This window comes from Bos javanicus, chromosome 21 (assembly GCF_032452875.1).
Source record: "Bos javanicus breed banteng chromosome 21, ARS-OSU_banteng_1.0, whole genome shotgun sequence".
NCBI classification, from domain to species: Eukaryota; Metazoa; Chordata; class Mammalia; order Artiodactyla; family Bovidae; genus Bos; species Bos javanicus.
The window spans coordinates 20,041,633-20,066,174 of record NC_083888.1 but is presented as its reverse complement, the minus strand read 5'-3'; the positions used below and the strand labels follow the sequence as shown (position 1 = coordinate 20,066,174).

The following is a 24,542-nucleotide window of genomic DNA, read 5'->3' as shown; positions in this document are numbered from 1 at the left end:
GAATATCTCATTAGTGCTGACCAGGTAATTTCAAGTTGGTTAAAGATTACATTCCTGGGGGAGGCTGTAATTGCAGTTGGGTTAGGTATTAAGTCTTGGTTTGCTAAGGAGGGGTTTTAACATAAGTAATTCCATTTTGAACCTTTTATTTTTTATTGTTGTTGTCTCTTTTTTCTTTTTAACAAAAGGGTCGACTATTTCTTGGGAGAAATGGCAAAATGAGCGTCTGACAAGTTCTCCTGGGGCTGCTGGCTTGAAAAGGAGGCAGTAGTAAGAGAAAGAAGACGGGGCCAGGATCTCTGCATAGACAAGGTACCCATATCCTTAAAGGGAGACCCTTCCAGCTGGAGGATGAGCAAGTGTTGGGTGGGCGAGTAGGGGGCGTGGGGGTTAGTCCGTGACAAACCCTCCTGGGCCTGTGGTTTACTAACCACCCTTCGACCCTGCCCAACCTGGGGCTCTGGCTTTATTCCTCCCTGGGTTCAATTTCTAAGAAAGGACTTGATGTTCTTCCCGGAAATGGCCTTGCTCTGGACTCAGGAAGGAGATGGCTTGTCCAGATGTCCAGCTGGCCCCATTAATAAGGCTTTGAACAGAGCCCTACAAAAATAGATCTTTCTAAGGCATTTCTTCTGTGTCCCCTTTCTGCTCTGAAGATCAAATCCCCGACCCAGGTGGTATTTCTTTTCCACACCAGATGCTGACTCCGAGGACTGCTCTGGGCCAGCGAGGCAACCTCCATGCATGCCACTAACCTCCGGGGAAGGAGGAAAGGAAGTAGACTTTGAATGAAGAAGATTAATGTGCCTGGTTAGCAGCTTTGGTTGAGGCACCAGACAGGTAAGATGGGAAGCTGGGGCTCAAGTCCAGGTCCCGGGTCTAAATCTCTCTGTGCAACACCCAACTGTCTCTCAGAGGAGCAGACAAACCAGGTGGGGAGGCATCTCAGGGTGCCAGGAACTGTGAACAGGAGACCGTTGGCTGTTCTGAGCATCAGGGCTTCAGGAGTTCAGAGAAGGAGAAATTAGTGAGGGTGGAGGGAGTCGCCAGGGAAATTAGTGAGGATAGTGTTCAAAGGTGAGGAAAATCATATAAAGGACCCTCAGAATTTGGTCCACCTTTTGGTTTCAGCGAGAAAACACTTTTGCATTTTTAATCTGAAAGCATGTTTATTCCCCAGTGCCGGCCCTTGGCTCTTGGCCTTTGGCTGAAAAACAAAAGGAGGTTGTTCAGTCCCTGGGCTGGGATGTTTGCTCACAGATCATGATGTGTGCTTGGAGCATCTGGTCTGGGAAAGGAGGTGTACATCTAAGGAGCGTGAGCGTGGGACTGCCGTGCCATCCTGCTCCAGCCCCGCCTGCATTCACAGATGCTGGAGGGCAGGAGAGGAATGGCTGGACTAGGCAAACTCTTCTTTCCTCTCCACATCAATGGCGTTGGGCAGTGTTGACAAATACATAATTATAAACCAGCATCTTAGAGATAGTGAAGATCTGAGAGATCACCTGTCCTCACTGTGCCTCTCGTATACCCTCCTCCTGACTCATGCCCTTTGCTTGAATCCCTCCAGCCACAGGGACCCACCCCTGCAACAACAGCAATCTGTTTCCCAATACAAACATAGCAGCTATCATTGGAGAGCACTGTTTTCTTTTTGAGCACTTTATGGATGCTTGAGGCTCTTCTTATATACTCCCTGCCCTAGAACCAGCCATTTCTCCAAAGCACTTTCATCCCTTTTGTAGGAGAATGGTATTAGAGACAAAGGTCTGAGCATTGAGGTGCTCATTGCTACTGGGGTGTCACTGTTTCTAGGCCCTCTCAGCAGACAGAGCTAGGAAATAAACATATTATAACTCTTTGGAGAAGGAAATGGCAACCCACTCTAGTATTCTTACCTGGAAAATCCCATGGACAGAAGAGCCTGGTGGGCTACATTCGATGGGGTCGAGAAAGAGTCGGACATGACTTAGCAACTAAAGTACAACAACATTACAACTCTTGTATACACACGTATCTATAATTATTTCTGCACCCATTCATCTGTATCTAGGTTAAGTTGAACTTGAAGTCATACTAGTATCTCTGATTAACCTTGTACTACGTGGATTATTCCAACCTCCTTCCTTGTTTATCTACAACTTCTTTCTCCAACAGTGAGAAATCTGAGTCCTACCATCAACCATCCATTTACTCACTTGTTTAAGCCCCAGTATACATGCACACCAGAGAAAGCAATGACACCCCACTCCAGTACTCTTGCCTGGAAAATCCCATGGATGGAGGAGCCTGGCGGGCTACAGTACATGGAGTCGTTAAGAGTCAGACACGACTGAGCGACTTCACTTTCACTTTTCACTTTCATGCATTGGAGAAGGAAATGGCAACCCGCTCCAGTGTTCTTGCCTGGAGAATCCCAGGGACGCGGGAGCCTGGTGGGCTGCCATCTATGGGGTCGCACAGAGTCTGACACGACTGAAGCGACTTAGCAGCAGTAGCAGCATACATGCACACAGAGGGCTTCCTAGGTGGCTTAGTGGTAAAGAATCCGCTTGCCAGTGCAGAAGATGCTGGTTTGATCCCTGGGTCTGGAGGATCCCCTGGGGGAGGAAATGGCAACGCACTCCAGTATTCTTGCCTAGGAAATCTCGTGAACAGAGGCGCTGACAGGCTACAGTCCTTGGGTCGCAAAGAGTTGGACGTGACCGAACAACTGAGCACATGTATGCACAAGTTAGCCTGAAACTCCATGAAAAACAACTTTACTGCCTTTACTGACTAGCTTTTGGGGATTATGCAGAATTCTGTTTGTCTTTAGCCTTATAGTTTCCAGTCAAAACAGTGTTTTCCTAATCTACTTATGTCAGTTCCTCTCCACTCCCCTTCCTGCCTCCCCCACCAACTACTTGCACTGAGGTTTGTCATACATTTGCAATAAGTTAGACTCTTCTGTCACAGTCTGGGGTCCCCCAGCCATCCTGGCTGATTTTTAAGTATTTGTCTATGTTCATAAAGTTCATTCTTTGTGTTGTGAAGTCTGTGGATTTGGCTAAATTGGGTATCATCACGTATCTAGCACTCCAGTGTTATACAGAATATTCCATCACCCAAAAATTCCCCCAAGCTTGCCCTTTGCGGTTAACCACTCCTGCTTCCCCAAACCCTGGTAACCACTCATCCATTCTTCATCCCTATAGTTTTACTTTTCCCAGAATGTTATGTGAATGAAATCATAAAACATGTAGTTTTTTGGGTCTTTTTTCTCTATTTTAGCAAAATGCATTTAAGATTCATCCATGTTGCCATATGAATCACTATCTCAGTAATTTTTTCACAGATAAGTATGCCATCATATGGTTACACTACAATTTGCCAATTCATTGGTTAAAAGACATCTTTGTTGCTTTAAGTTTTTAAAAATTTTTTATTTATTTATTTTGTCTGTGTTTGGTCTTCATTGCTGTGCCTGGGCTTTCTCTAGTTGCAGCAAGCAAGGGCTACTCTTCACTGTGGTGCATGAGCTTCTTATTGAGATGGTTTCTCTAGTTGCAGAGCACAGTGTCTAGGGCGTGCAGGCTTCAGAAGCTGTGGTTAGTTGCCCTGGGGCGTGTGGAATCTTCCTGGACCAGGGATCGAACCCATGTCGCCTGCATTAACAGGTGGGTTTTTAACCACTGGACCACCAGGGAAGTCCTCCAGTTTTTGATGACTATGAATGAGGCTGCTGTAAACATTTGTGTACAGGTTTCCATGTTAGCATATGTTTTAATTCACTTGGATACACACTTAGAGTGTAACTGCCTGTGTGTCATAAGTCTATGTTAAACTTTATAGGAAACCACCAAACTGTCTTTCAAAACGACTGTACCATCTTCCATCCTCATGGGCAGTGAATGAGGGTTCCTATTGCTCTGCATTACTGTCAATAAGTATTTGGGGTGATCAAGTTTGTTTGTTTGTTTGTTTGTTTGTTTTTGGATTTTGGCCATTCTATAGGTCTGCAGAGATATTAAATAGTTGTTTGCATTTTTATCTTCTTAGTGAAAAATTACTTTGAGCATCTCTTCCTCTGCTTATTTGCCATCCACTTATCTTCTTTGTTGGTCTTCCCTGATAGCTCAGTTGGTAAAGAATCTGCCTGCAATGGCAGGAGATCCTGGTTCGATTCCTGGGTCAGGAAGATCCACAGGAGAAGGAATAGGCTACCCACTCCAGTACTCTTGGGGTTCCCTTGTGGCTCAGATTCGGGTAAAGAACCTGCCTGAGGCCTGAGTTTAATCCCTGGGTTGGGAAGATGCTCTGGAGAAGGGAAAGGCTACCCATTCCAGTATTCTGGCCTAGAGAATTCCATGGACTGTATAGGCCATGGGGTCACAAAGAGTCGGACACGACTGAGAGACTTTCACTATCTTTGTCAGTTTAGATCTTTTTCCTATGTAACAAACTGGATTGTATATTTTCTTATTTTTGAGTTTTAAGAGTTCTTTATTCTGGATACATGTTCTTTATAAGATACGTGATTTGCAGACGTTTTCTTAGTGTGTGGCTTGTCTTTATTTCTCTTAACAATGTTATTGCAGAGCAAACAGTTTTCTTTCATGAAGTCCAGTTTGTCAATTTTTCTTTCATGGATCCTGCTTTTAGTACAGTATTTCAAGTTCATCACCCAAACAGAAGTTACACAGAATTTCTTCTAGAAGTTCTATAGATTTCTGGTATAGAGTTATTTCTATGATCCTTTTTGAGTTAAGTTTTATATAAGATTAAAGTTTAATTTTGTTTTTATTTTTATTTTTTTGGCATGCAGTCATCTGATTCTTCCAGTACCCTTAGTCGAAAAACCTATCCCTTGCCAGGTATCGTCCTGGCACCTTCAAAATTCAGTTTATCAAATTGGTGTATATATTGGGGTTAATTTCTGAGCTCTCTGCTCTGTCCCTTTCTCAGAGCTTTTGCTTCTTCAGAGCCTTGTAAGGCTGGCTTCTTACTCAGGATCCGTGTGAAAGTCACCTTTTTAAAGAGCTTTTCCCGGGTCACCCGCTCTAAACTTGTCCTCCTTTATTCAAATCATGTCATATTGTTGTGCTGTCTTTGTAGTACTAAGACCTGAAACTATCTAGTACTAGGTAAGAAAGTGTTCAGGCCAAAGAGATACCATCCCACTGAACTCCAAACGGGACAGATCATAAAAGAAAATCCCCTTCCTGTCTAGCCCTCTCTCACTTGTTAAATCCTCTGTCAGCTCTAGATCCCAGGGCCCAGGTCTTTGGTCTCTCTCCTCAGTGAGTGGAGCCAGTGGTTCCCATTCTCACTGTGCATTAGCTTTAACTGGGGGAACTTTAAGAATACTTATTCCCGGGCTCCACCCCAGGGATTCTAATATAATTATGTGGAAATGCAGCCTGGTCACCTGTATATTTTTAAAGCTTCTCAGTTGATGGCAGTGTGCAGCCACCATTTCCAGCTTGAATGCTGACCACAGTTGGTACTCAATAAACAGCTTGTTGAATGACTCAATGATGAAATGTAACTTAAGTTGGTAACTCTGTATTTGTACCAGGTGGGTGGCAGAAAGTCAGTGAGGGTGATCAGGAGCTTCAGTTCTGCTGGAGTTTGTGGCATTAACCAGAAAGGATGCTGTACTCACAGCCCTCTCTATCTGCTGTCTGAGGTGGGATTTCATTTTTCTTTTCTTTTTTGGCTGTGCTGTACAGCTTGTGGGATTTTAGTTTCCTGACCAGGAATTGAACTCAGGCCCTCACCGTGTAAGCACTGAGTCCTAACCACTGGACCACTAGGGGATTCCCTTAGGTGGGATTTCTGAAGAGCTGTATTTCCTTTTTATTGACATATAATTCAGAGAACATAAAATTCACCCTTTAAAAATGTACAGTGGTTTTAGTATACTCTCAAAGTTGTACAACCATCACTGACTGCTAATCTCAGAACATCTTCATCACCCCTAAAAGAAACCTTGTACCCGTGACCTGTCTTTCAGTTAGCATGCTGTTTTCAAGGTTCATTCATGTTGCAGCAATGATCAGTACTTCATTCATTTTTATGGCTGAATAATGGTTCATTGAGTGGATATACCAGTTGGTTTATCTATTCATCAGTTGATGGACATTTGAATTGTTTTCAATTGTGGGCTGCCGATAATGAGTCAGGAGCATTCATGTGTAAGTTTTTGTATGAACTTGTTTTCAGTTCTTTTGGGTATGTACCTAGGAGTAGAATTGCTGGGTCCTATGATAACTCTATGTTAAACTTTTTGGGAAACTGCCAAACTGCTTTCCCCAGTGGCTGTACCATCTTACGAGCCCATCAGTAATGTGTGAGGGTCCCAATCTTCTACATCCTCACCAGCATTTATTGTCATCTGACTTTTTGATTATAGCCATCGTAGTGGGTATGTGAAGTGGTATCTCATGTGGTTTTTTTTCAATAATTTTTTACTTATTTAGCAGCACTGGGTCTTAGTTGCAGTACATGGGATCTTTGAAGCAGCAGGTGAGATCTAGTTCCCTGACTAGGATCGAACCCAGGCCCCCTGCATTGACAGTGAGTCTTAGCCACTGGACCTACCAGGGAAGTCCCTCACGTGGTTTTGATTTTGATTTCCGTTTTTATGATGACTTAAATCATCTTTTCATGTATATCTCCCATTTGTTTATCTTCTTTGGAGAAATATCCATTCAAATTATTTTCCCATTTAAAAACTGATTTGTCCTTCTGTTGTTGAATTCTGAGTTATTTATATATTCGTGATATTAGATCCTTACAAATGACTTGTATTGATTTCTTCCAATTCTGTGAAGTGAAAAGACCTTTTTGAAAGTGTCTTGAAGTATAAAAGTTTTTAAATGTTGATGCGGTCCAGTGGATCTATTTTTTCCTTTAGTTGCTTGTGTTTTAGGTGTCATGCCTAAAAAGCCACTGCTTGATCCAAGGTCATAAAGATTTATGCCTGTTTTGTTCTACAAGTTTTATAGTTTTAACTCTTACAGTTAGTTCTTTGATCTCTTTTGAGTTAGTCTTTTGTATAAAGTACATGGGAGTCCAAATTTATTCTTTTATGTCTATCCAGTTGTTCCAGCCGGAGAAGGCAATGGCACCCCACTCCAGTGTTCTTGCCTGGAGAATCCCAGGGACGGCGGAGCCTGATAGGCTGCCGTCTATGGGGTCGCACAGAGTCGGACACGACTGAAGCGACTTAGCAGCAGCAGCAGCAGTTGTTCCAGCACAATTTGGTGAAAAGACTACTCTTTTTTTGGGCTGTACCACATGTCTTGTGGGATTCCAGTCTCCTGACCAGGGATCAAACCCAGGCCTATGGTAGTGAAAGTGCTGAGTCCTAACCACTGGACTGCCAGGGATATTCCCAGACTATTCCTTTTCTATTGAATTATCTTGGCACTCGTTGAAAATCAATTGACCATAGATGTATGACTTTATTTCTGGACTCTCAGTTCTATTCCTTGATCTTTGTATCTTTCCTTATGCCAGTACCACATGGTGTTTTTTTTTAATTAAAAAATGTATATTTGGCAGTTCCAGATATTAGTTGAGGCATGTGGGCTCTTAGTTGCAGCTTTTGGGATCCAGTTCCCTGACAAGCCCCCACCTCCCCTCCCTGGCTGGGAGTGTGGAGTCTTAGCCACTGGACCACCAGAAAAGCTCCCACACAGTCTTGATTACAGTTGTGTTGGAGCAGGTTTTAAAATTGTGAAGTATGAGTCTAACAACTTTGTTCTTCCCCTACTAAGATTGCTTTGATCATTCTAGGTCCCTTCTGTTTCTACCTGAATTCTAGGATCAGCTTGTCAATTTCTGCAAAAAAAAGACAGTTGGAATTTTGATAGGTGCTATGTTCAATTTGTCAATCCGTTTGGAGAGTATTGCCATCAAATAAATTTTAACAATATGTCTTCCAACTCATGAACAAAAATGTTTACATTTATTTAAGTCTTCTTTAATTTCTTTCAATGTTTGTTAGTGTTCAGTATACAAGCCTTCTACTTCTTCTGTTAAATTTATTTGTAAGTATTTTATTCTTTTTGATGCTACTGTGAATGAAATTGTTTGCTTAACTATTAACCCATTTTTGTATTGTTCATTTCTGGGCTTCCCTAGTGGCTCAGTGGTAAAGAATCCCCCTGCCAATGCAGGAGACTCGGGTTTGATCCCTGAGTTGGGAGGATCCCCTGGAGAAATAGCAACCCACTCCAGGGACAGAGAAGCCTGGAGGGCTACATTCCATATGTTGCAAAAGAGCCTGACACAACTTAGTGACTAAGCAACAACAAAATCATGAAGGGTACTGGATTTTTTACCAAATGCTTTTTCTGTGGCTACCGAGTAGATCATGTATGTGCAGTGTTTTTCCTTCTGAGTGGTTTTAAGAAGGGTCTCCTGCCAGTAGTTAAGTCTGACTCTAGTCTGAACCTAGGTATCAACATAGCTGGTAGAGGAGATATCCGGCTGCTCCCTCTCTTTTTTTTTTTTTTTGGCTAGTCAGATGAGAACACTATTATTAAAAATTTTTACCCCTATAAAAGGCAATACCTGCACATGATAAAAAAACAATTATTTAGGAAAAATTCAACCATGACAAGCAAGTCTGTATTGACCCCAACACTCCAGTTTCTGCCCCCTTAAACAACCACCGTGTTCATTTAATTTCCTGGAACACTGAGGTGTTTTCCTGCTACAAGGAAGGACAGAGGTGAACTGTTGTCTCAGTGACTTTATAGCATGAAAATCCTGAAGTATTTTCTACCTGGCCCTTTACAGAAAAATATGCTGATTATTCTTTTTTTTTTTTTTTAAGTCTCTTACCATTTCAAAGGATGATGCTATGATATGCTATGCTATCTTTGTGTACATGTCATTTTATGCGTGAGAGTTTCGGCAGAATGAATTCCTTTATGGGGAATTGCTAGGTCTTCCGGTCTCAGCCTTTGTCATGTTGATAGATATTACCACACAGCTCTCTGGTGAAGTTGAACGAATTTACATTCTCTCCAACAATGCATGCTTGAGCCTGTTCCGGGGAGCCTCGCACTCACACTGCGCTACTAATTTGTTGCTTGCCAATCTGATAAATGCAAATGGTACCCGTACTTGTAATCTGGGTTTTTTCTACAATGAATAAGGTCTAGCATCTTTTCTTAAGCCTAAAAAGTTAAAAACAAAAACCAAAGCAAAACCAAAAAGCAAAGAACAGACAACTCCTTCTGAGCCCTTTACTGCTCAGACGACTCGGAACTCAATGCCTGGTCACTCGCACCCTGCGGGATGCAGGGCGTGGCTCGGACTGAAGCGGGCGGCAGCCGACTCCCGGTTCCTCCCAGCCCCTCCCCAGTCCGCGGAGCCCCGCCCCGAGTCCGCCTCTGGCGGGCCTGGGAGGAGCACGTGGCCCGGTGGGAGGTGCTGCGCTGCCTGATTTATTCCCGTCCAGGAGAAGGAGTGCGAGCCCTCGGGTCTGAACCGCCCCAGCGCGGGTCCCGCGCCCTCGTCCCCACACCATGCCGTGTCCCCGTCTGCTGGCCGCGCTCTGCGGCGCGCTCTTCTGCTCCTCCGGACTCTTCGCCTTCTCCGGTGAGTTGATCGCGCCGCCCTCTCGCCCTCGCCCCTCCTCTCCGCTCCGCTCGGAAGTTCGCCGCCGCGCCCTCCCTTTGCCTCCGCTGTTTACAAACTTGGTCCAAGAGCCGGGGCTGAGCCGAGGGGCGACCTCTCCGGCTGCGCCCGGGCGGGCGGCGGGGATGCTCTCGGCCTCCAGCTGGGGGTGGAGGTTTGGTCGGTGCTAGAGGCTTGAGCGTTGGGCGGGGGCTCGGGACACTGGGTGACAGCCCAGCCTCCCCCAGGGAAGTGGCTTACACAGAACAAAGGAATCCGCTGTGTCGGGCCTCTGTTTTCCCATCTGTAAAATGAGGCCACATCCCTCGTAGCTCAGATGGTAAAGAATCTGTCCGCAATGCGGGAGACCCAGGTTCAGTCTCTGGGTAGGGAAGATCCCCTGGAAGAGGAAATGGCAACCCAGTCCAGTACTCTTGCCCGGAGAATCTCATGGACAGAGGATCCAGTCCATGGAGTCGCAAAGAGTCGGACACGACTGAGCGAGTAACATAGTGCTCTTGCGCTCCTTCCACCAGGAAGTTTCTAGGACTCTTGTATTGATAAATCTTTTCCAGCCAACTTTACCTGGAAACTCCCTCCCAGGCCATGCCGGCGGCTGGTCTGTTCATTGGGATTTTATCCTGCGTTTAAAAATAGGTATTTGGTCAGATAAGCGAGGGGCTGGCTAGGGAGCCAGAGGAGTGGATAGGCTTGGGGCTGGGTCGGGGGTGGGGGGTGGGGGGAACCCAGGAGGGGTGAGGAGCCTAGAGAGGGATTCGGAAAAGGGCTCCGACCGGAGATGGCGGCTCCCGAGTCCCCTCTCTCCCTATGGCCTTGGCCTGCCGCTTTATCTTTCTTGGCCCTCCTCCCCTGCCTAGGACGCATCCTGCTGAGAGCTGGGCCTCCAGCAGGCTGGTGATGGGGATGGGCGATGCCCTACACCGCGGGCTGAGGAAAGGGTGCCCATGGGGTGAGCGGGATATGGCAAAGACTCTTCAGGCACCGCCTCCATCCCTAGAAATAGGATTGATGAAATTCGTTGGGGTGGGAGGGTCATGGCTGAGCCTCGGCTCTGCCATCCGGTGCCAATCTGACCCCCCGTCCCCCAACTGGAGTGGAAGCCACTTGAAGTCTCTTGGAGACACAGAGAGATGGCTGGGTCTTAAAAGTCCCTTGCCTCGCCTCCCCTGGCCCCACAGCCTGAGCCGTGGCAAAATGTCCCTGGGGAGATCTCCCAGAGAAGGCAGGACCCTGAAATCCCAAAGGTGGTTTTGGAGACCCAGCTTAAGCAGGAAGGGGGAAGCCGCACAGCTGCGGTGCGCGGGGGTGAGTGGGTCAGACGCCTGTGAGGAGGGAACACCTTTCTCTTTCCCCGTTCCCCTGCTTTGCCCTGGAGCTCTGCAGGGAGAGGGCCCTTTGGGAGGGGGACAGAGGGGAGTTGGATTTTGCCAGGAGGAGCCCAAGGCTCTGGCCATTCTCAAGCCTCTGCCGAGGCAGTGCCCGCCGCCTGTCAGGTCAGGGAGGGGATTAACCTGCTATTTAAAGCCAATGACTAATGGCTCATTGGGAGCCGCCTTAAGCTCCTGAGGCCCCCACTGCTCATTAACGGTGTTCCCTTCCCTGGAGCCCCTGCCCAGCTCTCCAGGGCTTTGGGATTTCAGAGGGGCCCTCCAGCCTGGGATGGCGTGACTCTGCAGGGAGGAAAAAAGGTTTCTCATGTCTCACCCCAAGTAATGCGTAGGGGTGTGGGGTCTGGGGCAGCCCTTCTGGGATGCAAAGATCAAGTAGAAGATGCTCTGAAGGTCTGGCTGACCTAATGGGCTGAAGTCCACCCGAGTCAAAGCACTGGGGACAGGCTAACACTTGTCACCTGGGCCCCCAGATAGAAGCTGTGAAGTCCTCTCCAGCCCTCTTCCCACCTCTCGTTGTTGTCCAGTGTTTCTCAAATCCACCTTCCTCCTTATCTCTCAGCCTGACTTCGTCTTTTACCAGGAGGCCTGTGGCAGCATCCTTGATGCTTTCCTGGTCTCCTCTCTCACCTGCTCAGTCACATTTCCACGCAGAGCCAGAGGGATCTGTGTGTACTTCTGAGCCACTTCTCCACCCCGGCAGCCCATCCACGTCTCAGCACGTGGCCTTTTCTTGACATTCTCCCTCACCAGCTAGGAAATGGCTTCCCAACTCCCACCTCATGCTTTTGAACCTCTGACTTTTTCCTGGTGGTCAGTGGTGGGGCCACTGAAGGAGGGTTAAGAGCCCTTGTTCTGCAGGATGAAGAGTCAACACTTGTCCTTCGTAAGGTCCCCCCCGACAACCTCCCTTTTCAGCGATGTCTTTCTTCCTGATCTGCAGTATACCGTGTGCTCTGGGCTTCTGGTTCTTTTTGGAAAGTTCTTTCCTCATTCCCCAGCCTGGCACCTTCCCACTGTGACTTTTAGCCAGCTCAAATGTCCCCACCTCTGAACCTTCCAGCTTTATGGCAGAAACCATTCTCCCTTGGCCCCTCACGCAGGCTCCTTCAGAGCTCATGGTGCCTCCTCATTACCTGGTGACTTGTAGGTCACCACCTCTTTCCTCTGACTTCTTATTTTTTTTTAAAAAAATAGGCATTTGCTTATTTGACTGTACCCGGTCTTAGTTGTGACATGTGGGATCTTCGATCTTAATTGCAGCATGCAAACTCTTAGTTGAGGCATGTGGGATCTAGTTGCCTGACCAGGGATCGAACCCAGGCCCCCTGCATTGGGAATGTGGAATCTCAGCCAATGGACCATGAGGGACGTCCCTCTTCTGGCTTCTTGAGACCCAGACTGCATCTGTCTTAGGGGCCCAGAATATATACCTGGTGGTTGACCCTCCCCTCCCCCAAATATTTACTCAATGAATGACTTGTTCCTAACCCAGAACTGTCATTGCAGGTGACTTCTGTGACTCCAGCCAGTGCCTACATGGTGGGACCTGCTTGTTGAACGAGGACAGAACCCCCCCCTTCTACTGCCTCTGCCCCGAAGGCTTCACGGGCCTCCTATGCAACGAGACAGAGCACGGTACCTGTCCTGGGCCATGCCTGCTGCTCCCCGCCAGCTCCCAGCTGCAGCCCAGGCTGCTGGCCTAGCTTGTCCGGCTATGGGCAGTGGTCCCCAGCACCCCTCCCATTGTCCGCCAGCCTTTTCCTGGAAGCTCCCAGGCCACTTGGAAAGCTGGGTGCTTCCTTCACTTGGGCTGACTCACCTCCATGTGACCCTTCTTGGCTCCAGGATGGCCCAGGCCCCATGGGGCAGATTGAGAGGGGGGAGGGAGGAGCTGGTGGGCACTGGCAGGCAGTAGGCCAAATTTGGGTGGAGGGTCCTTTGGGGCTTGGCCTGTCTGTTGTTGCCTGTCTCCAGCTCCTTCTTGATCACCTGCCCATCTCACCTGCTTCCTCCCAGGTCCCTGTTTCCCAAACCCCTGCCACAATGATGCTGAGTGCCAGGTAACTGACGACTCCCACCGAGGGGATGTCTTCATCCAGTACATCTGCAAGTGCCCTCTTGGATACGTGGGCATCCACTGTGAGACCAGTGAGTATCCAGCGGTGCCTGCTCTGAGGGGCAGACCCTGTACCACAGGCCTGGCGGCTCAGGTCACATGCCAGCCTTCCTCCTGTGTCAGGGTCTCCTTCGGAAGGATTCCGAGCGGGGCAGAACTCAGTTACTGTGGACTGGGGAGGCAGGGAGGGACTCTGTTGTCCCTTCCCAGGCTTCTTCCTGCCTGGTTCTCTCTCCTGGGACTGCTGGCCAGGCCTGATGTCCCTGCAGGGGAGTGAGGGGTGGTGGTGACCCCAGAGGTCGTGGGAGTGTTATTTTCTGTCACCATGAACGAGACATATAGCCTTAGGGTTAAGTCCTGGGATTTTTCTACCGAGAAAGGAAAACCAACACATTCTTAATCTTTTGGGGCCCAGGGAGTCAGTTAATAAGGTTTGATCCTCAGGGTCTGACAGTGCTGGCCCAAGTGTGACCTCTGGCCTCCTTGCAGAGCTCAGAGAGGAGGGAGAGGTCTGGGCAGACTGGGCCGTCCGCTCACGGTCAGGCGGTCAGAGGCCCGGCGTGTGCAGAGGGGCTGACCAGCCTGGCTCGCTTGGTTATCCACCCGGCCGCAGATTGGCCCTGGCGGGTGCCCAGCAAACCTTGCCAGCGGCATCTGTCCATGCCGTCCTCGCTTCTGGCCTAGCTGAGATTCCTCCCACAAACCAGGACTCTTCCTCACCTGCCATCGGGTGGGCGAATCTAGGCCCAGGGCTGGATGGGGTGAGGGTGGCAGTGCCCGATTTCTGCAGTCCAGGGGGTCTGTCCCTGAGCGGGTGGGCAGGGGGCAGTGTCCTGCTCTGGGCAGATCCGTGGACCGTCTCCAGGGAAGGAGAAAGGGCTGGGCCAGCCGGGTGGGAGCCAGCTCTGGGGGAGACCAGGTAAGTGCCTGCTCACTCTTCAGCTCAGAGGAGACAGGCCCCGAGGGCCTGTGCCCTGTGCCCAGGGCTGAGACTAGCATGTCTGAGACACTGGGTAGAGGAATGTTGTGGGGGGGCAGGTATTCGCCAAGGCTGCTGGGAGCCCTGGGTGGAGCCAGGTGGGCCCACTAATTACCGTGCTGGAGCCCAGGTAACCCGGGGTGTGCCTGAATGCGAATTACTCATCTCGCCTCCTTCTGCTTCTCGGCTTGGGGTCTGTCCCAGGCTGGATGTGGCCACGACCACAAAGGGCGAGGAACCCCCCCACAGGGACCTTTGCCGCCCCTCCTTACTTGTTACCTGGTGTGTGTCTTTGGAGCCCTTAAGGACCCCGCAGGCATGTTTGGGGCCCGCTGGGTGTGGACATGAGGGCTGAGGACAGAGCAGACCTGGGTTTGGATCTCTGTTCAGCCAGTGACCGGCTCTGATCTCGGGTGTATGGCCTCACTTGTGCCTCTCTCTTCCTGTGAGAGGGTCATGCACCGAGCTTGGCGTGAGCCTGGGATTTTGGAATACAAGTGGAGCCCTCCCGGGTTCTCTGCTTGGGACCCGAGGTCCAGGCTTGCAGACTTGGCCCCCGAAGACCACATTACTGGTGAAGGTGATGGGCCTTGGCCAGGGGGGTCGTCCCAGATGGCTGGTCAGGACCAGTAGTGAGAAGGCACAGAGGGTACCAGACAAAACAATGGCTCTCACACTCCATTCAGAAAACTCCTGCCAGTGAGATTCTAGAAAACTCCAGGCACATGTGCTCAGTGCTTTATGTGCAGTGTAAGGACTGTTCGCTGCCATCTGAGGGGCCCTTCTTCCAAAGCCATCCTCCAGGAGACCAGGGGGCTGGGCTGGATGGGGCGGGACATGGAGAAAGACAGGAGGTCATACTGGTATCTGCTCACCAGCCCACCCCCTGTGTTAGAATAATTGCTTCTTGATGTCCTGTAAAAAAGAGACCGCCTCCTGCAGCCTGGTGGGGGACTCCAGCTGCCAGTCGTGACATGTGGGCCTCGCCTGGAACCTTCTAGCAGCCCAGTGTCCCAAGCCCCTTCACAGCTCTGCCCAGCCCCTCTGTTCCTCCCTGTGCACTTTGTTTCTGCACCTCCTCCTTGGCCCTCATCGTCCCTTCATGATCTCTGCTCTGGGTCCTCTGGGTCCTCAGCAGAGGCCACAACTGTCTTGTTCTCGTGTTTTCTGGGTACCACCTGCGTGGGTGGCCCTCTGACTGCCCTTCCCCCCCTCAGCCTGCACCTCACCGCTGGGCATGCAGACAGGTGCCATTGCCGACTCCCAGATCTCTGCCTCGTCCATGCATTTGGGCTTCATGGGTTTGCAGCGCTGGGCCCCGGAGCTAGCCCGCCTGCACCAGACGGGCATCGTCAACGCTTGGACATCCAGCAACTATGACAAAAACCCCTGGATCCAGGTATGGAAGGGATGGCCCGGGGGTGGGTGATGTGATGGGAGAATGTGGGTGCCTATACTGTGGGGGACACCATGGGGGGGTTCAGAACTGGAGTCCAGGTAGCAAGGTAGCCGGTTCCCATGGGTGAAGTATCTTTAAGTGGAGGGCTGCTCTGGGGGTCTGGAGTGGGTGGGCGGGATGAAGGGAGTGAATACTAGGCTGTTAGAGGGGTGTTTGCACCGTTTGCAGCCTCTGGAAGCTTGTCCTTTTTTTTTTTAAGCCTTTATTGAATTTGTTACAATATTGCTTTTGTTTTATGTTTTAGTTTTTTTGGCTGTAAGGCATGTGGGATCTAGTTCTCCAACCAGAGCAGGGATGGAGCCCATGCCCCTCTGCACTGGAAGGCAGATTCTTAACCCCTGGATCACCAGGGAAGTCCCTGGAGTCTTGTCCCTGTGTCCTGAGCACTGGGTCCAGAGCCTGGAGAGGGCCAGATGAGAAAGCCCCCCGCTTCGTTGTCCTGATTGGGGGAGTGACGGGGGTAGGAAGAACCCGGGAGATAGGGGTTCTGTCCTGCCTGCCCTGGTCCAGGTGAACCTGATGCGGAAGATGTGGGTGACGGGTGTGGTGACCCAGGGGGCCAGCCGCGCAGGGAGTGCTGAGTACCTGAAGACTTTTAAAGTGGCCTACAGCACCGATGGGCGCCAATTCCAGTTCATCCAGGTTGCAGGGCGGTCAGGAGATAAGGTGAGGTTTGTTGGGAACCCTGAAGAAGGGCTGTGGTCAGCAACCCCTGGGGCTCAGTGCTGTTTGAGGGCTCCCAAGGAGGTGAGGGTACCCGGGATAATGAACCATAAGGTGGGTTTTCAGGTGTATCTTGGCTCACAGAAATTGGGAAGCCCAGATTGTGTCTCTGCTCTGTGATTTACAAGTAATAGGCCCATATTACAGATAAGAATTGTTTTTAGTTGGTCAGTCATGTCTGACTCTTGTGGCCCCACGGACTTAGCCTGCTGGGCTCCTCTGTTAATGGGATTTCCCAGATCAGAATACTGGAGTGGGTAGCCATTTCCTTCTCCAAAGGATCTTCCCAACTCAGAGACCGAACCCATGTCTCCTGCATTGGCAAGTGGATTCTTTACCACTGAGCCACGAGGGAAGCCCTAGATAAGAATAGTGAGACTCAAGAAGTTTCAGTGACTTGTTGAGGGTGGCTGTAGTGGTGGAGATGGGATGCATTTACAGCCTTCAGGGACACCATGTACAGTTGTACGGGTTGTGCACTGCTCAAGGGCTACTACTTAGCATCATTCACAATGTAGACCTCATGTGTACTTCTGTCTGTGGGAAAATTGTTGTTACAAGTCTTTTCAGAAAGGAGTACCTTTTCCTAATTTGCACAGAGGAGCCCTGTAGATCATAGGTGGTCCTGGGTGAAAGATGAGAATTTACACCTATGCCCCATGGTGACCAAAGAAGGTATGAAAAGGGGAATCTGTTGAGGGCTGTGGGCTGTTTGGAGGAACGGGGAGCTCCTGCCAGCTCTGCTACGCACACCTCTGTTTCCAGGCCCAAAGTGGAAGAGGGGGAGAGACCACCCCAGGAAGCGGGACTGCCTGCACTGACCTCCTCCTCCAATCTGCCTCTTCCCTCCTAGATATTTATAGGTAATGTGAACAACAGCGGCCTGAAGATTAACCTGTTTGATACCCCCTTGGAGACGCAGTATGTGAGACTGGTACCCATCATCTGCCACCGGGGCTGCACCCTCCGCTTTGAACTCCTTGGCTGTGAGTTGAATGGTGAGTGCCAGTGGCTCTGCCGTCCTCGGAGATGGCTGTTCCTGTCCCCTCTTTTCTCAGCCAGGGTGAGGAGTTGGGTAGGCAGGCAGCAAAGCCTGGGGACCTGGGCTAACACAGAAGGATCACCAGGCCTTAAGCAGTCCTGCCCAGGTGCTACATTTTCTAGAAGCTGGTTGGTAAGAGGAAAAAAGGACTTCTCCTGCGGCTCAGTGATAAAGAATCCACCTGCAATGCAGGAGAGCCGGGTTTGACCCCTGGGTTGGGAAGATCCCCTGCAGGAGGAAATGGCAACCTACTCCAGTATTCTTGCCTGGGAAATCCTGTGGATAGAGAAGTCTGGTGGGCAATAGTCCATGGGGTTGCAAAGAGTCAGACATGACTTAGCCACTAAATAGCAAATGACAACAAAGAGGAAAAAAAAAAGATACCACTTCAGTTTTCAAAATATTTTCACGTATTCTGGTTCCTTGAGCTTCTAGAACATATAGCGTTAGTTCTGTTTTGCAGATGTCAGTTCTACGAGGGCAGGGAGTTTGTGTTTGTTTTGTTCACTGCTGCATTCCCAGTGCATTGATCATGGGTTCAATAAATGAATGAATAAAGGAGGGAAGTGAGGCCCAGATAAATTGTTTATCAAGGGCACACAGCTGGTAGGTATTAAAACTTGGTCTGAATCCCTGGGCTTTGACACCTACTCATCCACTTTTTCTCCCTCCCAAACCTATAATCTGCATTCAGGAGAAACATTTTGGGACATGGAGGGTCATAGGGCTGGAGGCGTGCTTCTTGTCTCTCTTTCCGGAGAGATCAGGGTACAGGGGTTGGGTTGAGGGCATGGTCTGCCCAGCTCAGTCCGGCCTTGCTTTCTCCCTGAGGTCTGGATAGTTTTCTCTTTGCAGCCACAGTGCCACCTGCTGGCTGCCGGCAGAACTGCAGGGCTCTCTAGGCAGAGCTTGCAGAGCAGAGATGGGCTCTCTGCCTTTCTTGTCTTAACCCAGGGCCTACCCTTCTCGCCTCCTTCCCCTCTGTGGATCGTCTTTCTGTTATCGCATTTCAGTTATCACCCAAAACCATTCAGAGTTGAGTTCAGTGCCTGTCGGGGTTATTCTTTTTTTAAAGCATGAAGTAAAGTCAGTTTATTTTTGCTCCCAGGGTCACTGCCTTTTGAACCTAATTGTTTTGGGGAGTTAAAGACTATCCCTTTTGCTGAAAGAAAATTTAAACAATTGATAAAGGACAGAAACAGGTCTGGGGACCCTCACCCTGGGCTCCTCTCCCTGGCGTCCCTCACTACTTGCTGTCATTGTCTGAAGCCCTTGCCTGTTTAAAGTTGCTGACCTGAGCCTCTCATGTCACAACTGGCTCCTTCTAAGGCCAAGAGAGGGTGTGTTTGGCAAGGGGAGGAGGTGAAGCTGACTTGTTTGTTTTCCTTAAGGATTGGACCAGTCTCCTTTCCCTTGTAGGCATTTGGGTCAGCTGGAGAGAGTATTGGGGGGGGGTGTGTGTGTGTGTATACATGTGTGCACGTGCGTGGGACTTGATCTGGGCATTTCTGGGCATGCCCTGCACCAGATCCCTGTTTACCAGCAGGCACAGTCTCCTTGGTGAATTGATTAGTTATTTAACTCAGTAGATATTTATTAAGGTATTCATTAAGCTCCTTCTGAGTGTCTGGCTCTAGGGAGTAAGGCTCTTGGGTTCTAATGAGAGAGTCTGTTGTGAGACAAGATGCAAATATAAAAGAAAGGTCAGATAGCAGTAAGAATGATAAAGGAAAAATTAGCAGGAGATGTGACGATGGTGACTTGGGGTGAAGAGAGGGAATGGCATGGGGACTGCCCTGTTGGGATGGCCTTTGAGTAGAAGCTTGAATAATGCAGATCAAGCCATGAGAAGAACTTGGAAAAGGCATCTCAGGTAAGGAATTGGTGAGTGCAAAGCCCCTGGGACATGTTGAAAGGTAGAAGGGAGGCCAGTGGAGCTGGAGCCTGGAAAATGAAGGATAGCTGGGTGGGTGATGGGCAGAGATGGACCAGGCAGGGACCGTGTGGACCATTTTAAGGATTCAGGCCTTTGTACTCAGAACAAGAGGCAACCATTGTTGTGGGGCTGCTGATAGGCTGTGGTTAGAGTTGGGTCTAGAAGAGATCCCTCAGGCTGTGTAGGGAGAATGGAGGCAGAGGGGCATTGTGAGTGAAGGGGAGATGTGTAGAAGATAAGGTGGCTTGGGTCAGGGTGGCGGAGCCAGTGGATTGGGTGGATGAGTGTCTTCTACTCCAAGTGAGCTCCATGGCCCGGCAGAATGAGCATCACTTGGAAGCTTGTAAACTTCCAGCCCCAGCCTAGACCTGCTGAGACAGAAGCCTTATATTAACAGGGTCCCCAGTGATCTAAGGGCTTCCCAGGTGGCACTAGTGGTAAAGAACCCACCTGCCAATGCAGGAGACATGAGACAAGGGTTCGATCCCTGGGTTGGGAAGATCTCCTGGAGGAGGACATGGCAACCCACCCAGTATTCTTGCCTGGAGAATCCCATGGACAGAGGAGCCTGGAGGGACTACAGTCCATGGGGTCACACAGAGTCAGACATGACTGAAGTGACTTAGCTCGCATGCACGCACCAGTGATCTAAAAACCATCAGTATTCTGATTCAGATGCTGAAGAATCTGCCTGCAATGCAGGAGACCTGGGTTCGATCCCTGGATTGGGAAGATCCCCTGGAGAAGGGAATGCAGCTCACTCCAATATTGTTGCCTGGAGAATCCCATGGACAGGAGATTGGTGGGCTATCGTCCATGGAGTCGCAAAAAGTCAGACACGACTGAGCGGCTAACACTGCATTTCACTTCCACTGATCTATGAGAAACACTGCTCTGGTACCTAGATGGGGAGTCTGAGGACCAGAGTCGGGAGGAGACTTCCCCAGGGTCACACAGGGAGCGGTGGAGCTGAGAGTTCTGCTTGGTGCCCTGCCCAGTTCTCTTTTATCTGGAAGGCTGTCTGACTTCTGGGGAGGGGGCCCATAATGATGGGGAAATGTAGTGCTGGAAGCAGATGGGCTGTAGAAGGGTGCACCGTGATCAAATGACTCCTTGGCTCCTCTCCAGAGTGCTCCAGGTTTGTGCCAGCCCCGTGGCCTTCCAGGTCTGGAGCTTTGGGATGAGCCAGCTCCCAGCCCATCAGCCTGTCTTTATGGGAGAGGCTGGAGGTTACCTGATGCACCACCATCACAAAGAGATGGTATGATTGATCAGCATCGGCACCATCTGAAGGCAAATGTCTTCACTGGCAAGGTCACCAGCATCTGGGGAGATGGTGGTGTAAAGCACTGTGTACTGTAGTCTGCTCCCAGGCGGCACCATGGATTTGCAGGTCTTACCCTGGATTCTGCAAAGGGACAGCCAGTTGTGCAGTGAAGATTCTGACGTGTGAGACATACCCACTATTCTCTTGGGAGTTTTTTGGTTAAAGATATTTATTTATTTGGCTACACCAGGTCTCAGTTGCAGCGTGTGAACTCTTAGTTTTGGCATTACGGGATCTAGTTCTCTGGCCAAGGATCGAACCTGGGCCTCCTGGCATTGGGAGTGTGGAGTCTTAGCCACTGGACCACCAGGGAAGTCCCCTCGTGGGAGTTTGTCTCCTGCCCATCCCCAGCTGTTCTAGCCTCCTGCAGGTGCAGATGAGAGTACAGAACAGCCCGGCACATTCCTGAATGTTTGGAGCAGGCCTGAGTGAACCCAAGGCCAGCTTCTCAGGCAACCTTCCCAGGCACGTCAGACAGCAGCAGAGTAGTGAATGTGTAAACTCTTTGGGACGGGGTGTGGGACAGGAAGACATGGTCGTTTCTGAGCCTCAGGAGTTCTGACTTCTCAGCTTCCGCCTGCTAGAGAGCAGGAATGCAGTGCTGTTCATCACTGGGTCGTCACCAGGCAGGCCTTCCCAGCTCTGAGTGGGTACAAGAGTGCTGGAGACAGTGTCGCAGTGTGGCATGGTGATTAGCTCTGTGTGTGTGTCAGAGAGACTTGGGGACAGTGCTTAATGGCTCTTAGCCTCAGTTTTCTCATCTGTGGAATGGGGTTGCTAATATCCTGTTGATTCCGGTTTTTGTGTGGTGGATTAAATGACTGAAGTCAGCACTGAGTCAGTGAGATGGTTATTATTAGTTACTCCCGAACTTGGTGGTATGAATCGCAGCCGTACTGTAGGAACGACAGGAAGTGCTGTGAGTCCAGAGGAGTCCCACCCGAGTGAGGTGGTCAGGGCAGGCTTCTTGGAGGAGGGGTCTGAATCAGGCTTTGAAGGAGGGTGAGAGGTGGTGGATCAGGGCCCTGCCCTGGTGCAGAGGGAGAAGCCTGGTGGGTGATCTGTTCAGAGCAACTGAGGGGCGTGGGGCGGGAGCTGAGCTGAGGTGTGGGTAGGGCTGTCAGCAAGAAAATATTTAGACCAGTTAGTTGGCTCTAAAAGGTGGAAGGAGATTGTTCTTTTGGTTTTTAATGGTTTTTAAGTGTAATTTTATTCTTCTGGCTGTTCTGAGCCTTCATTGCTGCGTGGGCTTTTCTCTAGTTGTTGCAGCCGAGGGCTACTCTTTAGTTGTGGTACGCGGGCTTCTCACGGCAGTGGCTTCTATTTTGTGGGCCACAGGCTGTAGAGTGCATGGGCTTCAGTAGTTGTGGCTCCAGGGCTCAGGAGTCTTGGTGCACGGGCTTAGTTGCTCCATGGCATGTGGGATCTTCCTGGACCAGGGATCGAACCTTTGTCTCCTGCATTGCCAGGCAGATTCTTTACCACTGAGCCAGCAGGGAAGCCTGAAGGAGCTTCTGTGTGTTCAAGAGGATGCCAGAGGCTTGTCAGAAGCCAGAGTTCTTTTCCCTTCACTGCCTCGCTCTCACACCCACCAGGGGAGGCTGTGGATCCCAGATCGGTGACAGCCCCCACTCCTACCTCCTTGTTGGCAGGATGCACTGAACCCCTAGGCCTGAAGGATAATACCATCCCCAACAAGCAGATCACAGCCTCCAGCTACTACAAAACCTGGGGCCTGAGTGCCTTTAGCTGGTTTCCCTACTACGCACGACTGGATAATCAGGGCAAGTTCAACGCCTGGACCGCCCAGACCAACAGTGCCTCTGAGTGGCTGCAGGTGGGTCAGGCTCCTCCGGGGATGCAGGGTTGGGGTTGGGTGGGGGTGTGGGATCTATGACCTTGGACCAACCCTGGCTTCTGCTTGCCAAGAGGGAGTTTCTTTGAGCCTTGTTTGTGTTCGACTTTGCTCTTTTCTTCCTCTTGTGTTACCACCTTTCTGCTGATTCTGTCACTCAAGGCTGGGGGGATGGTGGAGGAGCTCAGAGCTGCTTCCGGCAAGGCCCTCGGCCCCAGGTGATGAGTGTGTGTGTGTAGAGGTGGGGCCACCTCCATTGGCTACCACAGGGTAAGGCTGAGCCCAGGGACAGCAGGGCAGGATGGAGGAGGGATGTGTCGGGGTTTCTGTGCCTGCTCTCAGAGGATGCGCTGTAACTCACCGAGAGCACACCGTGCGACAGCCCTTGGGTTTCACTGCAGTTGGGAAGCTCAGGAGAGTCGTGGAAAACCAGAGCATCCTCTTATCTCTGAGGAAGCCGGGTCCTGGCAGGGCGAGGACTTGCCTGGGGCTCCCCTTCTGGTTGGCAGTGAGATGGGTTTGTAGCCTGGATCTTACTGAGCACCGTCTTCCCCTGGTCAACTGGCAGGCTGCCCAGGATGGACTGGGGGGCAGGAGGCTGGTCGTGTCTCTAGGCCCCAAGGAGCACATTAGCCTGGGGGACTGGGTTCCATGAGAAGCTGCCTGCCTTTGGAATCCCCCAGGACCAATGTCAGGCCCTGGACAGCCTGCAGGGGCCTCATGAGCAGTTTGTGTCCGTATAGACTGTGGCCTCTCTGCCCCTGTTCCCGTTGCACAAGGGTTGCCTGGGGCCAGGCTCTGAAATCTGACATTGCAGTGAAGTGCTTGACAAAGTTGCTGGGATTATTTATGCCCACTTGATTGATGGGTAAACTGAGGCTCTGCCAAATGAAGTAATTTTCCCGAAACTAGAATGTATGCCCCAGCGTGTATGTGTGCTTTTCCCCACCTTACTGGGAATGCTGCAAGCAAAGAAGACGGGATTGGTTTTTTTTTTTTTTCACCCCTTGTAGATTGACCTGGGCTCCCAGAAGCGAGTCACGGGCATCATCACCCAGGGTGCCCGAGACTTTGGCCACATTCAATATGTGGCTGCCTACAGGGTGGCCTATGGTGATGATGGTGTGACCTGGACTGAGTACAAGGACCCAGGGGCCTCAGAAAGCAAGGTGAGTGTGTGTCCAGCTATCCTGCCTTCCCCACTCCAGGGGTGCCCTGCGAGTCAGATCTGGGGTCTGAGGGGGAGGAGGGCTGGCTCTGAGGGCCTCCTGACACCTCCTCTTCCACCAGATTTTCCCTGGTAACATGGACAATAATTCCCACAAGAAGAACATATTTGAGACGCCGTTCCAGGCTCGCTTCGTGCGGATCCAGCCCGTGGCCTGGCACAACCGTATCACCCTGCGTGTGGAGCTGCTGGGCTGTTAGTGGTAGGCCTGGCCGCAGTGACCGGAGGGGCCCTGGGGCAGCTGCTCCTTTCTGTGGACCTGCTGCCTCCTCCGCCCGCGCTCCTGATTGTAGCTGACCTGGGGGCAGGCAGTGTCTCCCTCCCAGTCACCTCTCCCTCCCTCCTCTTCCTCGCCCCCTCCCAGGGGTCTCTGGCACCCAGTCCTCAAGCCATCCCGTTTTCTTAGGCACGGTGGGAGCTGAGTAGGTCTGGGATGGACAGGGAAGGGCAAAGTACAGAGCGTGGGTGACCTTTGCCTCTCCAGGTCCCCACGTCCAGCCCCCCGTGTCCTCCCTGCACTGCTCCCACACCCCACACCCCCAGGGCCCTGAGGAATAGACAGGCCCTGAGGCCCCAGGCTGGAGAGAATAGCCCGAGGCATGATGCCGCACTCCTGGCCCCGAGACTTCCCCTTCATCCCCTCCCACTCCCCACAGACCCCTTTTGACTCTCATCCTGAAGTCTAGAAAGAGGTAGAAGGCGGGGTGGGGTGGGTCTGTGGAGTGACGGGGGAGGAGGCGGGTGAGCATGGGAAAGGCGGGGAGCCCCTCTGTGCTGGTTCTTTACCCAGAGTACACAGGCAGCTTCCAAAATATATTTATATCACCCCCTGAACACTCGCTGTGGT

The 24,542-nt window shown here is 50.7% G+C and overlaps 1 protein-coding gene across 3 annotated transcripts; it reads left to right on the top strand.

The window, feature by feature from the left end:
- The first annotated feature begins 193 nt into the window (after positions 1-193).
- On the top strand, positions 194-24,529 carry MFGE8 (milk fat globule EGF and factor V/VIII domain containing). 3 transcript variants are annotated; one of them, XM_061394403.1, is made up of 11 exons: positions 194-312; positions 698-840; positions 9,461-9,600; positions 12,537-12,665; positions 13,047-13,178; positions 15,343-15,524; positions 16,095-16,250; positions 17,161-17,305; positions 22,265-22,449; positions 23,481-23,636; positions 23,758-24,529. In XM_061394403.1, exons 3-11 carry the CDS (start codon positions 9,528-9,530, stop codon positions 23,893-23,895), a joined length of 1,296 nt encoding a protein of 431 aa, XP_061250387.1. In that variant the 5' UTR covers positions 194-312; positions 698-840; positions 9,461-9,527; the 3' UTR covers positions 23,896-24,529. The 3 variants fall into 3 exon arrangements, with proteins under 3 accessions (XP_061250387.1, XP_061250388.1, XP_061250389.1); XM_061394404.1 differs by lacking the exon at positions 194-312 and adding an exon at positions 3,547-3,659 and having other exon boundaries at positions 610-840; XM_061394405.1 differs by lacking the exons at positions 194-312; positions 698-840; positions 16,095-16,250.
- The last annotated feature ends 13 nt before the right edge of the window (positions 24,530-24,542 follow it).

Bases quoted from the DNA above. Each gene is read 5' to 3' on its own strand.
- MFGE8 (XM_061394403.1), top strand. From the start codon at position 9,528: ATGCCGTGTCCCCGTCTGCTGGCCGCGCTCTGCGGCGCGCTCTTCTGC. The intron at 9,601-12,536 runs GTGAGTTGATCG...CTGTCATTGCAG, and splicing joins CGGACTCTTCGCCTTCTCCG to GTGACTTCTGTGACTCCAGC. The intron at 16,251-17,160 runs GTGAGGTTTGTT...CTTCCCTCCTAG, and splicing joins CAGGGCGGTCAGGAGATAAG to ATATTTATAGGTAATGTGAA.